The sequence below is a fragment of the Heliangelus exortis genome, chromosome 5 (assembly GCF_036169615.1).
Source record: "Heliangelus exortis chromosome 5, bHelExo1.hap1, whole genome shotgun sequence".
Classification (NCBI taxonomy): Eukaryota; Metazoa; Chordata; class Aves; order Apodiformes; family Trochilidae; genus Heliangelus; species Heliangelus exortis.
This window is the reverse complement of record NC_092426.1, coordinates 6731426-6748699: the sequence shown is the minus strand read 5'-3', so window position 1 is coordinate 6748699 and position 17274 is coordinate 6731426. Positions and strand designations below refer to the sequence as shown.

The 17274-nt window shown below is 40.1% G+C and overlaps 1 protein-coding gene across 8 annotated transcripts in view; it reads left to right on the top strand.

Moving 5' to 3' along the window:
* The first annotated feature begins 281 nt into the window (after nt 1-281).
* Nucleotides 282-17274, top strand: part of PPP2R5E (protein phosphatase 2 regulatory subunit B'epsilon) — a 76614-nt gene continuing 59621 nt past the window's right edge. The window contains exons 1-3 of one of the 8 annotated variants that reach the window (XM_071745325.1): nt 282-348; nt 2074-2171; nt 8336-8499. In XM_071745325.1, coding sequence (XP_071601426.1) covers nt 2074-2171; nt 8336-8499 — 262 coding nt within the window. In that variant the 5' untranslated portion in view covers nt 282-348. Of the gene's footprint in view, nt 349-2061; nt 2172-4834; nt 5492-5596; nt 5773-8335; nt 8500-17274 lie in introns of those variants that run through there. The other 7 variants (XM_071745322.1, XM_071745319.1, XM_071745321.1 and 4 more) reach the window with 7 other exon arrangements.

Genomic DNA, 17274 nt, shown 5'->3' with positions numbered 1-17274 from the left:
TTTGGGTGTGATGATGTAGGTAGCTGAGCCACAGTAAAGGATGCTCACCTGAAGAGGATCATACAGTATATACATTGGCTTATAACCCATTAGACGCAGAGATAATGGAAAAAAAACTTGGTCACAAAGTGGAAGCAGACAGTTGTTTCACTTTCTGTTGAGGTATAACCCAGCAGCACAGAGGACAACAGAACACAGGGGCTCTGCTTTCCACTCAGGTGCCAGAGGCAGCCCCAGGGGCAGCTGCCTGGGGAGAGAAGTGGGGGGAACACTGGAACCTTCAGAGGCAGTTGGGGAGTGACAGTTGGAGAGAGGAGGTTGGCCGAGGAACACAGCAAGAAGGCAGAGGTAAAGAGAGAAGGAAAATTAAGAAAAAAATTCAGAAAACTAGGCTTAAAGGAGTGCCTGAAGGCAAGTTAAAAAACACTGGGGGAGGGGAACAATATATGAACAAAAATGTGAATTTGGGAATAAGTGAAAGCAGTGTTGTGCTAGAAGGAGGCAGCAAGCCAGCTACAGAGGCGAGGAAGCTCCTACTTATCTTGTCGTGTTGACTACAGAAACAGACTTCAAATGACACAGCATCTATAAACAGAGAGGAAGAATTAGCTCCCATTTGGGTAGTTGTGTCTATGACCCTAAAATCCCTGCCCCACATGCACCAGGAATTCAGCTCCTGAGGGCACTGACAGTGTTCCTGCATAGTGGATACAAGGAGGAGTGGTAGGCGAAAAATCTACATAAGAACTTGTTTGTTATTACAGGAACTCTGTACTGTGATCATAAATGTTGCCCGAGAGCTGGACATGGCATAACTCCCCAAAATGTAAAACAAATGAATGAGAAGTCAATTGCAAGGTAAACAGACTAAACAGAATGTTTTTCCCTTACAATTGAATTTGATTCAAAAGTAAACACCAAATCTCAGATTGTGCTGTTTCAATCAAACTGATGGAGCCGGACAGTTCCTTTGATGCAGTATTCCACTGTGTTCATTTTTGTTAAAAGATGTGTCAGAAAAGCCTTGTTCACATGCTGATTTGCCTCTTCAAACAGCACTGCTGCTTCCTCCATAACACTTTCTCCTTCTGGTCTTTTTTCTGCTGGTCTGAATAATTAGTTCTCTGGGGAGATCAAGTCTTTTCTTGCTTACTAGTATTTGAGCAGGGAATATCAACTAATCCCATGATAATGCTCCTTTTGACATATAGGAGATCCTTTATGGAGCATTATGTGACCCTCACTATAGACAAATGCAAGTCAGATGTGCTATTTACAAGCTCCTACTAGATCCATTTATGTTTATCACTCAGTGAAGCAAGACTTCCACAGTGGTATCCATGTAGCATTCTGGTCTGGAAAGCTGCTGGTAAGGAGCAGAATGCCAGTGTGGATGTCAGCTCCATATTCCTGCAGATGGTCCATAGTGGAACTTCAGTCACACACAGACACAAAAAGAGTGAAGTGGCACAAATCTGAGTCACTGGTACAAAATCTCTGCTTCGGAGGACTCCTGAATGCTGTTCAGGCTGTTTGGGTGATAACAAGGACAGTGTCTAACTGGTGAGGAGCTGGGCCTGAGAATTCCTTTCTAAGCTATTTTTAAAAATGCCTTTTCCAGGACAGTAAGGCAGTGTAAGTTTTAAAAAAGGGTGGGCTTGTCCTGTGCCTTTGGGGGCAGTGGAAAAACATTGATCAAAGGAACTTGTTACTGCTTGTAGATCTTCAGGGAGGGCTATAGGTACTGAATGCATGCATATTTTTATATATATGCCTAGACATTTGTGAGATGATGGCCAAGAGAATTTTATCTGAAAACTGTTAATTTTTATTCTTGCAAATTGATATTACAAATGTTTGTAGAATCACACAGAAAAATACATAGAGATACACATTATAAAATATCTGCATACTACTTCTCCATCTCTGCTTGGGACTCACATAATAATTTTTAAAATTGCAATTTTTACAAAATACAGACTAAACAGAGAATAGGAGGACAGGTGGCAGTGCTCCTTCAAAATATGAGCAGTTCTACATTGGTATCTTATGTTGTGGTCTTAAATCTCATAGATGGACACTTTACAGACCAATGCAGACAGAATAAAGCAACCTGGAAAAAAAAGGGAAGCCACCTCTGTAAACTCTACTGGCCAAGTGATAAAGAAAAGGTAAGACTTCTCCTTATTCACTGATAAAGCCTGTATTTTTCTTGAATTGTTGCCACAAAACATTACTTGATACAAAACATATCATAAAAACACTTCACACACATTGAAATGGACAAAATATACCAGACAATGCATTTTTCATATATGAAATTAACTAGCTGAGTGCATAATTTACCAGCTTGTTCAGCTATACTGAAGAACTTATTCTAAAGCTATTAGTACAAAAACAAAATGAAAAGCAAAAAAAAAAACTGTGGGCACAGACAGTGGAACTGGGCAGCAGTCTTTATTTTTTTATCCCTTTCATGGATGTTATAATGAATACCTGAACCACATTCTTCATTTTTAGATTTTTAGTGTTTTGCATAGATGGTTTTCGTTTCATACTGGGAAGATCAAATTATAACTGTGTAAAACTCCATGCTCAACTTGACCCAAAAAGCCAGCCCATCCATCAGACTGGGTCAGAACTTCCCTTTTGCAGGGTATGCTACCAATAACCCTGTGAGCTGCTCATTGCACTCTTCAGTCCAGGTCAAATGAAGCACACAGGGCAGTGAATAAATCTGAGTATTAAAGTACATTAGTGACAAACACAACTGACAGAATTAAGTACAAACAAAAAGATGTGCACCTGTGCCTTCTGTCCCTCACTGACAGGAACAACAGGAAGTTGTTTTGATCACATTTCACCATATATTGGTATAATACCCCCCCCAACATATACTCTTGTTATCAACCCTTGCTTGGATTTTGATTATTATAGCTGGTTTAAGTTCGTTCAAGTGAATTTAAAGTTTTAAATATTTACAAAGATTTACAAGCTGCTCCCCTAAACCGAAACAACCATTCTGTAACCATGGCAAAGGTCAATTTAGTTTTGTTTTTTAAAGAGTCCTTCTGAGAAATGCAATCTCTTTATAAAGGATGACAAATTCTAGTTTTCTAAATTAAAATCATGTGGAATTTTATTTTTAAGTATGTCCTGAGTGCTAGACTGTTCACCTGTCCAGCAATAAAAATGAAGGGATAGTGTTTAGGGCTGTTGCAGTAAATCACTTCTCAAGTAGCATTACTGTCTACTCAAAGGAGAAAGAACTGGCTTGGTAGGTCAGCAAAATTGTGACTATGTCACAATGACTCAAAACTACTTGTATTGGCACGTGTAAACTGGAATGTAGTCTGTGACAGGTATGATAGGAGGTGCTGGTGTTGAGGTCTTATAGTGTAGGACTGTGTCCAGTGTCAGCTGCTGCAGCTCACAAAAAGATGTGAATGATTTTGAGAGAACATAGGGGGAAGAAATAACCACCTGGAGAGGGTTAGAACTGTGACACACAAGGAAGGATTGAAACGAAGTAGAATTGATTAGTCCATAGATAAAAAGATTTAGGGGAGATGTATTTCTTAAGATATGGAAGAGGCATACTGAGATATCAGAGACAAAACCATTCACATCCATTTGTTATACCTCAGTAGCAGTGAGCTTTTATTTTTACCAGTGTTCCAAGTTCCTCAGTGTGAGCTTGATCAGGAAGCTTATGCAGCTGAGCATCAGCAATTTTGAAATTGGATCCACAACAGTTTCTATCGTTCTAAATTTTAGAGTCTGCCACAGTCCCAGCTCCTCCATTATGCCAACTTTGGTATTTTAATACTTTTAGGGTAAGATGAGCATAGGTATCCTTAGTAGGTATCCTCAGAGAGTTCAGACACAGAGGATACACGACTAACCCATCAGACTGACCAGCTATCAGACTGCCCTTGAACTAATTTCCTAACTAAATTAAAATACTCAGAGGGTTTTGGTCATATCAACACAGGAGGAGTGCTGCTCATGAGAGCAAATTATTTATTTCTTCCAGAAATACAGGGGAAACAGCAGATAGCTTTTTAAAAATACAATAGTCAGATTAACACAATTAATTGTATTTTTTTTTGAAAAACCAACCAAAAAACCCACCAAACATCAAGGCATCAAGTAAAGAAATTAATACAAATTTAGTGATACTTAGCAACACTATCTACAAGCACTCTTGTGCTGGCCGCTATACGTATAAATACACTTTAAAACAACTAAAGAGGCTGAAAATTATTAAGCCAGACATCGTACACTAGCTAAAGAAACCCGAGGACGAGGGTTGCAGGGCTGCAGGAACTCTGTTGCCGAGAAGCAAGCCACTCCTCCCCGCCTCTCCATGCGGCGCAGAAGGAACCCGCGGGCCGTGCCTGAGGCGGTTCGGTCCCTCAGGCGGCCCCGCGGCCTCCCGCAGAGCCAAGCCGGCCCCAGGGTCCTCCGGCCCGCAGCCCTCCCCGGAAAGGGGGCTCTGGGCCCCCCTTAAGAGGGCCCAGTGCATCAGGAGCGGGAATTTACCTCAGCATTAGCAGGGTTTTACCTCAGCATTGCCGGGTTTTTTACCTCAGCCGACGGGCCTCGCTCTGGCGGCGGCCGCCGTTCGTCCACCTCGCCCCCAGCGGAACGAGAAAGGCGCAGGCGATGACGAGCCTGTCCGCCACCGTCACCGCGAACCCCCTCGACCGCCGCCACTGCCGCCTCCTTCCCCCGGCAGCACTCCCCTTTCCCGGCTGTCCCGGCGGCGGCGGCGGGCGCCAATGAGGCGGCGCGTCCCGGCGGCAGGCTCCAGTGGGCGGGTGCGGGGGGCGGGACGCGGGCCGGGGGGGGCGGTGGCAGCAGGCTCGGTTGTGAGTGAGTGTGTGTGTGTGAGTGAGTGCCATGGCCGGAGCCCGCTGAGAGTGACAATAGGAGCGAGCCGGAGCGCGACCCCGACGCCCACCGGGACCCCCTCTCTTACCTGAGCCAGACGCCGGCGGAAGAGGCCTTCCCTCCGCTCGCAGCATCGCCGCGCAGCCCTCCCGGCCTGTCCCCCCCCCCCTTCTCCCGGCCGCCCGCACCGCGCCCGCCGCTCCCCCTCGGCTCGGCCCGCACTCGGCTCCCCCCGCACCCCCCCCCTTTTTTCTCCCCCCCCCGCCTCCTCAGGGCCCCTCCGCAGGGCTCCGCCGGGAATGTGAGTGAGGCAGCAGCCATCGCAGGCAGGGGGCCGCGCCGAGTGCATGGGACTGAGCGGAGCCCGAGCAGCCGCCCGCTCCTGAACCCGCCGCCAACGCCGCCCTGCGCTGGGGAGGCCGCCAACGCCGCCGAGGCCTACAGGCTCCTGCGCCGCCGCCGCCGCGGCAGGACCGAGCCCGGCGCGTACCACCCTCGGGCCGCCGCCGCCAGGCATCGGCCGCGTTCCGCCAAGCCCGGCTCAGGCCGCCGCCGCTTCCCTCCCGTCTCCGGCTTCACTACCAGGAGGGTCAAGGTAACTCCATCCCCTCCGCGCCGGCCCGCGGGGGAGCGGCGAGGCGGCGGCGGTGCGGGGAGGAGGCGCGGGCGGGCCGAGGCGTGAGGAGGGGAGGGGAGGGGGGGTTGGTTTAGCCGGGCGGCGGTGAGGAGGCGCGGGGGGCTGCGGGGAGGACATGTTCCAGCTGCGGTGCTCCGCGGCTGCCTTCTGGAAATGACAGCCGATAGCAGCAGGCGGGAGGCAGCTAATTACACCTCTGCTTCCCCGAGCGCCGAGCAAGCCTCTGGCTCCCTTCCCCGGTGAGATCCGTCGGTATTTTCACGTCCACTCGCTTCTCCGTGGATTACACCCGCCCTCCCCCCCCCTTTCCCCTCCTTCCTCCAGGGACCAGGAGATCTGATGTGCGTGGCTTCGTATTTACCAAAAATACTTAGAGAATAAAATAAGATCCCCGGCTGAAAGAAACGAGAAGCAGTGGCTGGGGTTGCCTCTCGCACACAATAAATAATCTCGGGTTTTTGCTCCCCCCCCACCCCCCCTCCTTGCTCGTCGGAACGGTGTGGTTCACTGTGATAGTGCATGCAGAGGAGCCAATGTTCATTCGGAGGGATGAAAAAAAGATCAGTGTTTACTGTAAGGTTGTTAGGTTGGATGTGGTCTTGTTGAATTAGAATTAGATTTTAATAATTTATAAAGCAGGTTAGGAAAACTGTTACTAAATTTACAGCGGAGAAGTGTCAGTAAAGCTTCTTGCTGACACAATGATCCTGCAGTTCAAGTGATCTACTTTAGCCCCTCTCCATTATTATTATTATTTTCATTATTCGGTAATGTAATTTTGAGAGAGTGTGTAAACGTTTCTGCAGAAATGGTTACACTTTAATAGGGCACGTGATGGGGAGGTGAATCTTTCTTATGAGATGACATAAGGCAAACCAGTTCAGGTTTTAAGAATGTATTTTTGTCTATATTTCCAGAATTTAGTTTATGTAACAGGTAAGTTCGTGGTTGTAGGGGTTTTTTGGTGGACTGTTGAAACCTTAGAAATGGGTTGCTTAAGTACAGGCCATTCTATTTCAGTTTATCTGACTTTTTTATTTATTAATCTTGGCTGGGGCCTGAATGCCCTGGTGATGCATTTCTTTCCCCTCAGATGATAAACAACCCAGTTTAAGGTACAGGTTCATGTTGCTGATAGAGCTATTATAATTAGAAAGCATAAGTTGGTACTGAAAAAATACCTGAGGAGAAATGAAAAAGATGGAAAAAGATTTTTCCATTATTGTAATGCCAGCTGCAGAGTTCAGCTTGCTACATATGCTTCCTTGAAGAAGCTGTGGACTTTATACTTCCATTTTTGATCGATTTAGTGCGTGTGTATGTAGTTTTGCATTAAATAATTCTTACCTTTTGGGACTCGTTTACACTGTTAGAATAACTCATACTTTATAAAGCTTCTCTTACAAAAGATAGGTCCGAATAATATCTGTTTCAATTGATTTAATAATTTATGAAGCGTATGAGCAACCACATATTTTAATAAAATAAGTACCCCAAAGTGTTCTCTATATTGTGGAATAACTTCTTTTAGCATACGAGTCACTTTGGTAATTGAAGTCAACAGACATTGAGGATGAGTAATGCTTTCCAAGGGCATGTTCTGAGACCCTGATCCTGCAAGTGCTTATGCCCGATGCTTCACTTTGCAGGAGTGTCAACCCTTACCCAAATCAGCAGAGCTGCTGTCATTAATGATCCCGTTTTTAATGCAGATCTGTTGATTTTAGTAGAGGTACACAGGTTAGTGGAAGTTAACTGTGCACAGAGCAACTTGAAATGTGTAGGCCTGAATTCCTCCTATCTCCTTTCCCTGAAGTATTACTCATGTATTTCACCAAGAAGTGATGAGACTTTTTAAGAGACAGGACAAGACTGGTAAATATAGTAGCTGGATGGATTAATTCCCTGTTCAAATGTTTCCTTTTGGCATTTCTTAATAGTATGGGATGAGGAACAGGAGTACTACAAAGGCAAGTTTTATAGGAAGGAGCAATGCTTATTTCTTAGACGAGCTGATAGAGTTGGGAAACAAACTTTTGCTCACAGAAACATTTCTTGGCTCTCTGCCTGTCTCTGCAAACCTTGTCTGGCTTATGCCCTTAAAACAGTTATGGCTACCACACTGTAGTATTCAAATGCCAGAACATGGAATAACTATGTGTAAAGAAACTCAAAAGAAAATAACTGAGTATTTCTGAAATGGGAAATGAAGAATTAATGTGTAAAATTTATTAGTGAAATTGTGAAGCATAGCAATACTTTTTTTGCTGTAGTTTTTTACATTTATAGGAAGTCTGGTATGTAGATGTGGCAAATAAACTTAATTTTTCTTCTGTTTTTTGGTCCTATCCATATTGATTACTTTAAGGCTAAAAAAACACATTTGTACCTTTCTGTGTACCCATTCTTTAGCATGTATGGTGCCTTGCAGAATGAGTGGAAATTACTTCATCCCAAAAAACATACAGTTTAAAGCCACAACTCCATGTGTAGTCCACAGGTGCATGAAGTTCTGTTGGAGTAATGTTGTCAGCATTAGGGCTGAATTTTTCCTATTGCAGGATTTTTGGCAAATGGGAGACATGGTTAAAAAAAGTGGTTGATAAGAATTCTTACACAGTTCTTTTAAATTTATGCCATGCAATTTCTATATACATTGGTGGCTGAGCTCTTAACAGCCTGTCTGGGTGAGTTGTTAGCAGGAGAGTGGTGCAAAAAGTGGAAGATTTTTGGAAAATTTGGGTTAATCTTTACCCATTTCATCCCCTTTGAATATGCTTGTAACTTTTTTTCTTTCCTCAGTAGGGATATGTCCTCAGCACCAACTACTCCTCCATCAGTGGATAAAGTAGACGGATTTTCTCGGAAGTCCGTCAGAAAAGCGAGACAGAAGAGGTCACAAAGCTCCTCCCAGTTTAGGTCTCAGGGCAAGCCTATCGAGTTAACTCCCCTGCCTCTGCTAAAAGGTAAGCTTAAGAATTATTTTTAATATTTTTATTAAATTTATGAATTTTATTGTAATTATTTTTACTCTACAGCTGGGTTCTAAACTCAACTTTTGCCAGAAATTGGAGGGAAAATTTGCCAGCAGTGAGAAACGTTTCATGTCAGAAATTGCATGTAGTTAAGCACTGCAAAATATTTTATCTGTGGCTTGAGGGTGTGGTAATTGTTTGCAATACTTTTGAAAGTTTGAAATGTTAACGTTAACCCGTAGCATGACTTGAATTTTCAAGGCACTCAGGCTATGTGTGAGTATTTTAGTTTGTAAATCCTTAACAGTTGATTTAAATGAAAAAATAATTTTGGTAAAGGTAAATTGGCTTGTGAGCAGAGGGAAACTGGTTTTGTGTCTGCAAACTGGGACAGTGGTGCCAAATGCAGCCCACAGGCATCTTTTGAATGCCCAACAACAAGGCATAAGTGGGGAGATGGGATGCCTTTTCTTAGGATTTGTGTCTGGGTAACTCCCAGCTCCTAACTTCAGCTGGGTTTTGAAATTGAGAGGTCCCATGAGCTGCAGCTTCTCAAGAGGGAAGATGCCAATCAGGTCTTAGGCAAGACACTGCTGTTTGAGAACCTGCATATTCCAGCTCCTATTGAGTTTTTACAGGTAGATTTAACCTCTAATGTGGGAAATAAAGTTATGATCCAGTGTACAGCTCTTGAGTAGATGCCAGTGTTTTCTTGATGTCTCAAATTCTTCCCCCAAATCCCAGTTGTCACTGAATTTCAGTACAAATCCAGAGGTCAAATGCAGAATTATGTCTTGTCTGGTGAGTAAGGGGGAGTTACCTCACTCCTTCCAGGAGTGTTTCTTTTACACTGAATTCTTAAATGGTTTGTTTAGTTTTGTGATTTCTGTTGGCATTCCAGTTTTTAAATTTTGGGTTACAAGTAATGAAAATAAACGTGGTTGGTGCTGATAATTCTGGAAAATGGCAAGATTAATAGAAGTAATACTAGGTCTGTCTATTTTTGCTTTGTGGCCAAGTATATATCCAACATTCCTTCCTTTACCTCTTTGATAAATTTCTTAATGAGAGTATTGAGATATGCAGTAACTGTGTAGTTGCACTTTAGTTCTTGAATCTGCTTCTTCAGAAGAATAGAGAAACTGCAAAAAAAAAATAATTGCACACCTCAAGTCTTCTACTTTAAACTATGGTTGTGGGATTAGCCTTAGAGGAGTAGTTAATAAAATATTTGGGCCTTCTTTCTGTGGGATACCTGTAAGAATGCACAAATGGCCACATTGGCTCAAAAGAAAGGTCCATCTAGCCCACTGCACTGTGCCTGGCCAGGGCTGAACTTGGAAGCAGAGAGAGGAGAGCAGAATACCCAGAGGCCTGGAGTGATGCTCTCTGCCAGAGTGCTCCTCCTCTCCTTCAGCACTCTCTAACAGTGCCTATAGTTTGGACTTTGTAGTCTGCAATGAGTATTGTTTTATGGGTTTTTCTTGGGTTTTTGGTGTTTTTTTTTTTTTTTTTTTTTTGTGACAGGATGATAGAGAACAAAAGCTCCTTTAAAATTGTATTTCAAGTCCAGTTTTGTAGTTTTGTAGGTTGTTTTTTAAATACAGGACATTTCTTTTGAAGTAAACTTCAGAAGGCGATTGGAGTTTGTCCTTTGGCTTGAATGGCTAAATTACAGGAAAACATTGAGCTCTGTATTTGTATAAATGAAGAAATCAATGTTGCAGTTATTTCATTTTATTGTATAGTCCCACATAAGGAATAAACTAAATGTTAAGGAATAAATGTTGCCTTTGTCTGAGGACCTGGTCTTGCAGGAACACAGGCATATGCAGGTACTTAATTTGACTGCTATAGCTAAGGCCTGTGGATTGAGATATAAAACTATAATAAGATAAACCAAACAGATGGGGAGCAGAGTGTTGGTGAGACATTTATGATTAGTGTCATAATGAGTTAGTGGTCCAGCTTCAAATTAAGGATTTGATCCTTTGAGTTAGTTTTCCCTCTTTGACTTAATGCGGATTCCCGGAGGCACAGGGATAGACCTGTGCAGATTAATTTGCAGGATTTGGGCCCAACCATCTCTGAAAGAGCATGGTATTGGTCCCTGCTGAAAGGGACCAATGGTACTGTTTGGAAATATTCTTGACCTACATTAATATTTGTAACATTCAGGATTATTAAACTTGAAAGACAGGAGGAAACAGTTTCTTCCTGCATTTTTCATACTTTTCTTGGGTGGTTCCCTAAAAGTCCTAACCTTTTGAACTCTTAGGTTTGCAGTTCTCTTCAAGCAAGTGATGAATCCTATTACTTCAATCTGGTTAATCATATGATTTGCAATTTTATCCTTATTGTTTGGGTCTTTCAAACCAAAACAGAGAAGAGATTTCAGCAAAGTATGTTTTTTTATGCCTCAGAACAATGAAATCAGTTTGGAGATCTATAGTTGTAAGTTCAAATAAACTTGTTTTGGGTATATTTCAAGTTTAATTAGACCTTTCAGAAATATCTCAGTACAGGAAATTTTGAGAGGACAGCCATCAAATTCAACTTAGACATATTTCATATTTGTGATGGAAGGGGCTTTGCTGACTTCAACATACATGCTGTGCTCCCTTCTTTTTTTATAGCTATATTGCATATTGACATTTGCAGGCTGCCTTCTCTCAAAAGCACTTTTATGGACTTAGTGTCTTCTTTGATTACAAGAATAATGTATTCAGAAAGCTAGATAAATGCTTAGTCCATTCTTTTAAAGTTTTTGTACTGTGCCTGTCACCATAATGGTTTGAGCACCTTCCAGTACTGTATTAAGTGACACGACTACACATCTGTCACATCTTATCTGCTCTCACTCCTTTCCCTAGGGGCAGAATCATATGTAGTGAAATGGCTTGTTTTGGTAGTGTTTTAATGTAGTCTGATGCTTTCTGTGAACATACATGTCTGTATTGCACAAACAGATAGATAAATCAGATTGTTGTTGTACTTTTGGTAATAAAAATGGTTCAGGAAGGAAAAGCAGAGGAGACAATATGTTTTGGTGCTGTGTAGAAGTCTGAAGGATAACCTGCAGTCTGGGAAATACAATAAATTTCAGTACAATTGTGAATTGTATTTTAAATACAATTGTAAATTTCAGTATTGGTCAATCCAGAAAAAAAAAAGTTTAACTTGTTAGTTTTGTGGTTTTTAATTTATTTTTAAATAATTAAATTCATATATGTGTGTTTTAATTAACAGAAGTGTGTGTCATATCTTTCTGTAATCAACTATTTAATGTAGTTACAAAGTAAGATGTATCTTCTGAGGCTCTGTTGTGCTGACTTTAGGCTTTTAAAGCCACAAGCCATACACCTGCTCTGTCTGCCTAGAGTAAAAACTTAACTTTTCTGATAATTGTATTTTTATTTATTGACCTTTTGCTAAATCTAGGTTGGAGTTACTTTTTTCACTAACATGCAATGTAACACTTTTAAGCCCAGCCTTTTCTCCTTTGTTTCATGTGTAGATGAATGGGAGAAGTGAATATGGGAGTTGTGATACATTTGTTCTGCATTTTCAATATGTGTATTCCTGTATATGTTTCAATTTTATATCAATTTTTAAAAGTTTGCATGCTCTTGTCTGGTGTATCCTGCAGCAGGTTGTGGCTTTTCATTTTGACTTTACACTCAAAGAGGCAATTGGTATGGTGAAGGCTGGCAGGTGTCCTAGATAACTGGTTGGTGGCAGAACAGTCCTTGTGAAAGATCCTTTTCTGGGCATAAATACTTCCACCTCTGTGCCTTACTCAAACTCAGCCTGAGTTTGCTAACCAAGTTTGTGACATGCCTCAAGTCATGCTTGTTCTGTAGCAGAAGAGATTGTGTGTGTCTTGGATAGGTGTATTATTATTTGGAGGGTTATTTTACTTTCATTGTGTGTATGTACTCTTTGTACTTGGAATTCTCTTGATGTTGATTGGTAGGAATGCAATGTTAAAAAGCAGTTGGTTGGAAAAAAAGTAGATTGTAGAACTGGACATATGAAAACAAAGCAATTTTTACCTGTAAAAAGGGAAGAGGAAGTTTTCTGCCAGTATCTGTGTGGTAGGGATTGTCCAGAGGATTAAGACAATACATATAGATGACTGAAAAGATCATAGGCTTTATGAATACATGTCTAACATCTTGAAAAACTGGACAAAAAGCTTGCATATAATTCTCACCATTCTTCCCATCCCCCTTGGTCTCATTAAAAATGTATGTTAGGTAAAGCAAACCATCCAAAAGTAAGGCTGTTAAATTTTAAATGAACCCACCCCATTTTTGTGATTTCAAGGTGTGCATGCTTTTCCCTATCACCCTGCCACATTTTCCAGTGATCTAATATGATTAGTGTGGTTTTCTAAAACTATTGTGTATTTTTGCTGAAAACATCTCAAAGTATGGTTTTTATTTGGAGATAATTTTTCTTCATTAAAATAGGCACCTAGAACAGTTGTTCTCTCTCAACAATACCTATTGCTTGCTACCTCAATATTAAAGAATTTGTTGAGCTTCTGATACATTTATCATATTGTTTCCATGGCATTAAAGAATTGCTGTAGTGGCAACAAAAGAGCATTGCAAAGTCAGAAAGGGAAAATCTCTTTATACCTGCTGTTTGCTTTTGATAATATATTATTTCCCTACAGTTTAGATTTCATTATAAGATTTTCTAGTGAATCCTATCTACAGGTCAGATACTGAAGTTTCTGAATAGTAAATTTTCTGACAACTCCAAAAGACTTTGGCTAAGTGAGAACAGCAAGTTGTGCATCTCATTTTACAAATACATATTTTTTAACAAATTTCCTTTGTCATAGCAAGCCTGGCTTTTTCGAACTGGAAGTATGGGAAATAGTGATGATTTGAGTTGTAGAAGAAGAAAGATACAACTCCTATTTTCTGTTGGCTTCTTGTCTTTTCTGTGTTGTTCTCCATTTGTGAAATTTAGAATGCTTTACAGATATCAATAAACTGTTAATAACATACCTAAGCTAGATACTTTCTCCTACTTTATAGACAGCACTTCAGGATTTTAGTGGTTATGACTTTTCAAAATAAAATTTTGCTTTATTTTCATGAATGGAAATTGATGCCAGAACTCTAAATTCATTGCATGAAAGCAGTGCTCAAACTTGCTTTGTGCTGTGCATCATCAATGGTGAATCAACCTTCAGTTCTGGGACCACTTTTAGGAATTTTGTGCCTATTTTGGCTGAAATAAATCTGGATGTAATGGGTCATCTCTGTGTCGGATTTGGAAACAGAGCCACAATCCCAAGAGGGACAAGGAAGGACAAAGCCTATGTATTATTTTTTCTTAAGATGTGTTGTATTATTTATTTTTTTTTAAGATGTGTGAGGTTCTCATCATACACAATTTCTTCATTTTTTCTTGTGCTCTAGGAATTTGTGTTTTGAGTGTACACTTAACTTTCTTTTTAATTTCTTTCAGCATGTGGTGGTTGTAGAGTAAATCTCTGATAATTGTAAAGGTTTCTGGTTCTTTCTAACAAATGTTTGATGGTGTTTGGAAAGGGCCATCTACTCATTACATTCTTTTTTAATTTCTCTCTAATTGTTATTGTCTTCTGCATTTGGAATGTAATTTTGTAGAGTTAATGTTTGTAAGAATTGGGCTGACTTGAAGTTAAGATCACAGTAAAATAATATCTTTTTATCTTAACAGTCTTTTAGTGATATGCACTTGGTGAGAAATTCTGTCAGCTTAGCCCTGATCTTCTAATGTTTCTGCTCAGATGTCTTTATTTCTAAGTCTCTCTGGGTCTGGTGATTTTCCTGTAGCCACAGTGGTGGTTTGTTGAGGATTTTTGTTTTGTTCTAAACCTGAACTCTTACTGTAAATTTTTTACTTACTGAATTTCTCAGTCTGTCTTCTGGATGTGCTAAGCAATGATCATTCCCACCTCTCCTTTTCTTTTTTCTTTACAGCGAAGTAATTTGTAATCACTGTATAAAATATTTCTGTATCCTTCATAAGATTGAGTCTAACATCTTGATAATTTTCTGCAGGTACATTTAGACTCTACCATAGTCAGAAAGTTCAGTTTTCAGTCTGTATTTGTGAAGTATGTCTCTGTAATATGTTGCCCAGAGCTAGGTATTTCTTTAATAATATTAGAATTTTCTTTTTTGTGTCCAAGTATCACCCTATGGGTCTATAATAGAACCTCCTGTTTCTGTAATAAGCACCTCCTTTATATTCCTTTCCCAAAGTACATTTAACAAATATAACTTATGGTTTAGCCATGCAATTATTTCTGTACAGTATACATGATTGTTGAAGTATAGTGCTGCCTTTATAATGGATTACAATATGGAGCTTTACTCTTGTGAAAGGTCCATTTTCCCTATCTCAGGAATTATGTGTGTGTTTATAAAGACTGTGTTTGTGTATATTAAATGTTTATAATATTTATCTGTGTATATAAATAAGTTGTATTTAATGCCATATATAAAGTTTAGGTTTTGAGCTTATTTGATTTTCTGTTATGCTTTTAAAATGCAATTCTTACAATGGGGAGCTGCTGCTGTGCATTGGTAAAGCTTTGTAGTAAGGACTCAGTCCCTTGGCATTCATCTGCTGTAAGCTACTGCCTGCCTGAGAAAAGAGCACTTTCATTTATGCTTTCTGGGGAGTGGGAGGAGGACAGAAAACTATTTTTAGATTCAGGGTAACTTCCTTTCACCTACAGTTTTTTCATTCATACTGGTTCTTTCACTCAATCAGGAAAAAATCCTTAGAAGTGACAAAGAGGACTCGCTGAGTTCAATGAGTTCTGGTAAAGTGGGGCATTTTTGGATTACTGGTGGGTCTGTGTAATGGTAACTGCCTAATTCACAAATATCAGCAAATGGGTGCCTATTACTTCCTAAAAAGTTAAGGAAAATCTTAGAAAAATACAAGTCTTCTTTTGTAAGGATATAGTAGGACTTAGAAAGTTTGGAACCTTGCTGGTTGTGTCAGTCCATTGCAGGTGCAGTTGTGTGAGGGATTTTTTTTCTAGTGGCAGAGCTCCCTTCAGAAGTTGCCAAGCACACACCACAGTGCATTGCATCTTGTTTGTGCTGAAACAAACATCTGTTGGGACACAACATAAACCAGGTTGTTCAAAACATTTTACTTCTCCCCTTCCTCCTTTAAAAAACCAAAAACAAACAAACCCCAAAACCCAACCAATCAAAAAAAACCCAAAACACCCCCCCAAAAAAACCCCTCAACCCCAACCTTCATAATTTTAGTGATGTATTTGATCCTGTGTCCTCTCAAACAGTTAATTCAGCAGAACTGAAGTGTGATGAACTTCTACATACCTTCTGTGTACGTAGTTTCCTGCTTTTTTTAAAAAGAAATAATTGCTGCAGCAACAGTGTTAGGATTGTTATCAAGCATTCTTAAATGATAAAGCAGCTTTTCAAAGAGCCAGGGTAAAATACTTTTATGCACTTAGTTATTGCACTTGATTGAAAAAATGGTCTGTTATGAGCAGTCTTGAAGAGGAGCTGCAGTTTTGATCAGGAGTAATAATGATTTACAATAATGGCAGCTTTTTCACCAGCAGGCTTTTTTAATCAATAGTGATCTGTGTGTAATTTTGAAAAATACATTGTTATAGGCAATAACTCTAAGAATATATAAATTTATATATCTTGTAGAATGCTTATTTTTAAGCCACAGTATGACTGATACTAGCTTTGTTATATTAAGCTATATTGCTTGAAAACAAAGTATGTGATACAATAATTTTATTCTAATACAATTTATCATGATATGATGTGTTCATGAATAATTCTTTTATAGTAAATTGTTATTTTGCATTTAAGCTCTTTATTAGTTTTTACGGTTGTTTTTTTCCTTCCAATCTCTATAACAGGTTCTTAACTATGGTAGTTTTCCTTGCATATAAAGTTCATGGCCCTTTTCCTTGCATCTTCAAGAATCTGGGCTATAGAAAGGACATGGTTGATGTATCTGGTTAAATTGTCAGAAGGTGAGAAAGGGAGGGATCCTTTCTGGATAACTCCCTAGAAGACATAGGAAAGAGATTGCTTTTAGGTCTGTTGAACATTGGACATGTTGCTGGCTCTTTTGGAACATCTGAAGAGCTTGTACAAGTAACTTCATATTGGACTTAGAACTGACCAAGTTAAAAGAGAGGTGGCAGCAAGCAGTTTGCTATTATGATGAGAAAAGCTGATGCATAGTTAGGGTTTTTTAAAAGACTTCTATGAATTTTAAAAGATGTTTCTGCTGCACAACATCAATTGCAGATTTAGCCCTCCTTGCTTGATGGATATTTTGCAGAAACTAAAGTAAATCAGCAGTGCTGTCTCAGGGATGATGCATAAATGTAAATGACTGTGTGTACCTACTGGTAAAAGTATGAATTTTAGGACTTGACTCCACAGTTGGAGAAAATGGTTTAGACTACACGGATACAGTAATTTTTACTCAGCAAAACTGGATACCTTCACGAAGAATAAGGTTAAGCTGAAATTGTGTGTTGTCTGGAGAAGTAGTTTACTGTTGGATTTTGGTTGGTTACCCATTTCATACTTTTCACAGTGAAATAAATGGGTATAAATGTTGTTTGTGTAATGGGAGGGGAGGTATTTTTTTATCATAAGGGTAAGAAGATCTGTCTTTAGAATTGTTGTTCTTAGTGGGTTTCTAACTCTTTTTAGAGGAACATCAGAGAAAATGTTTAGT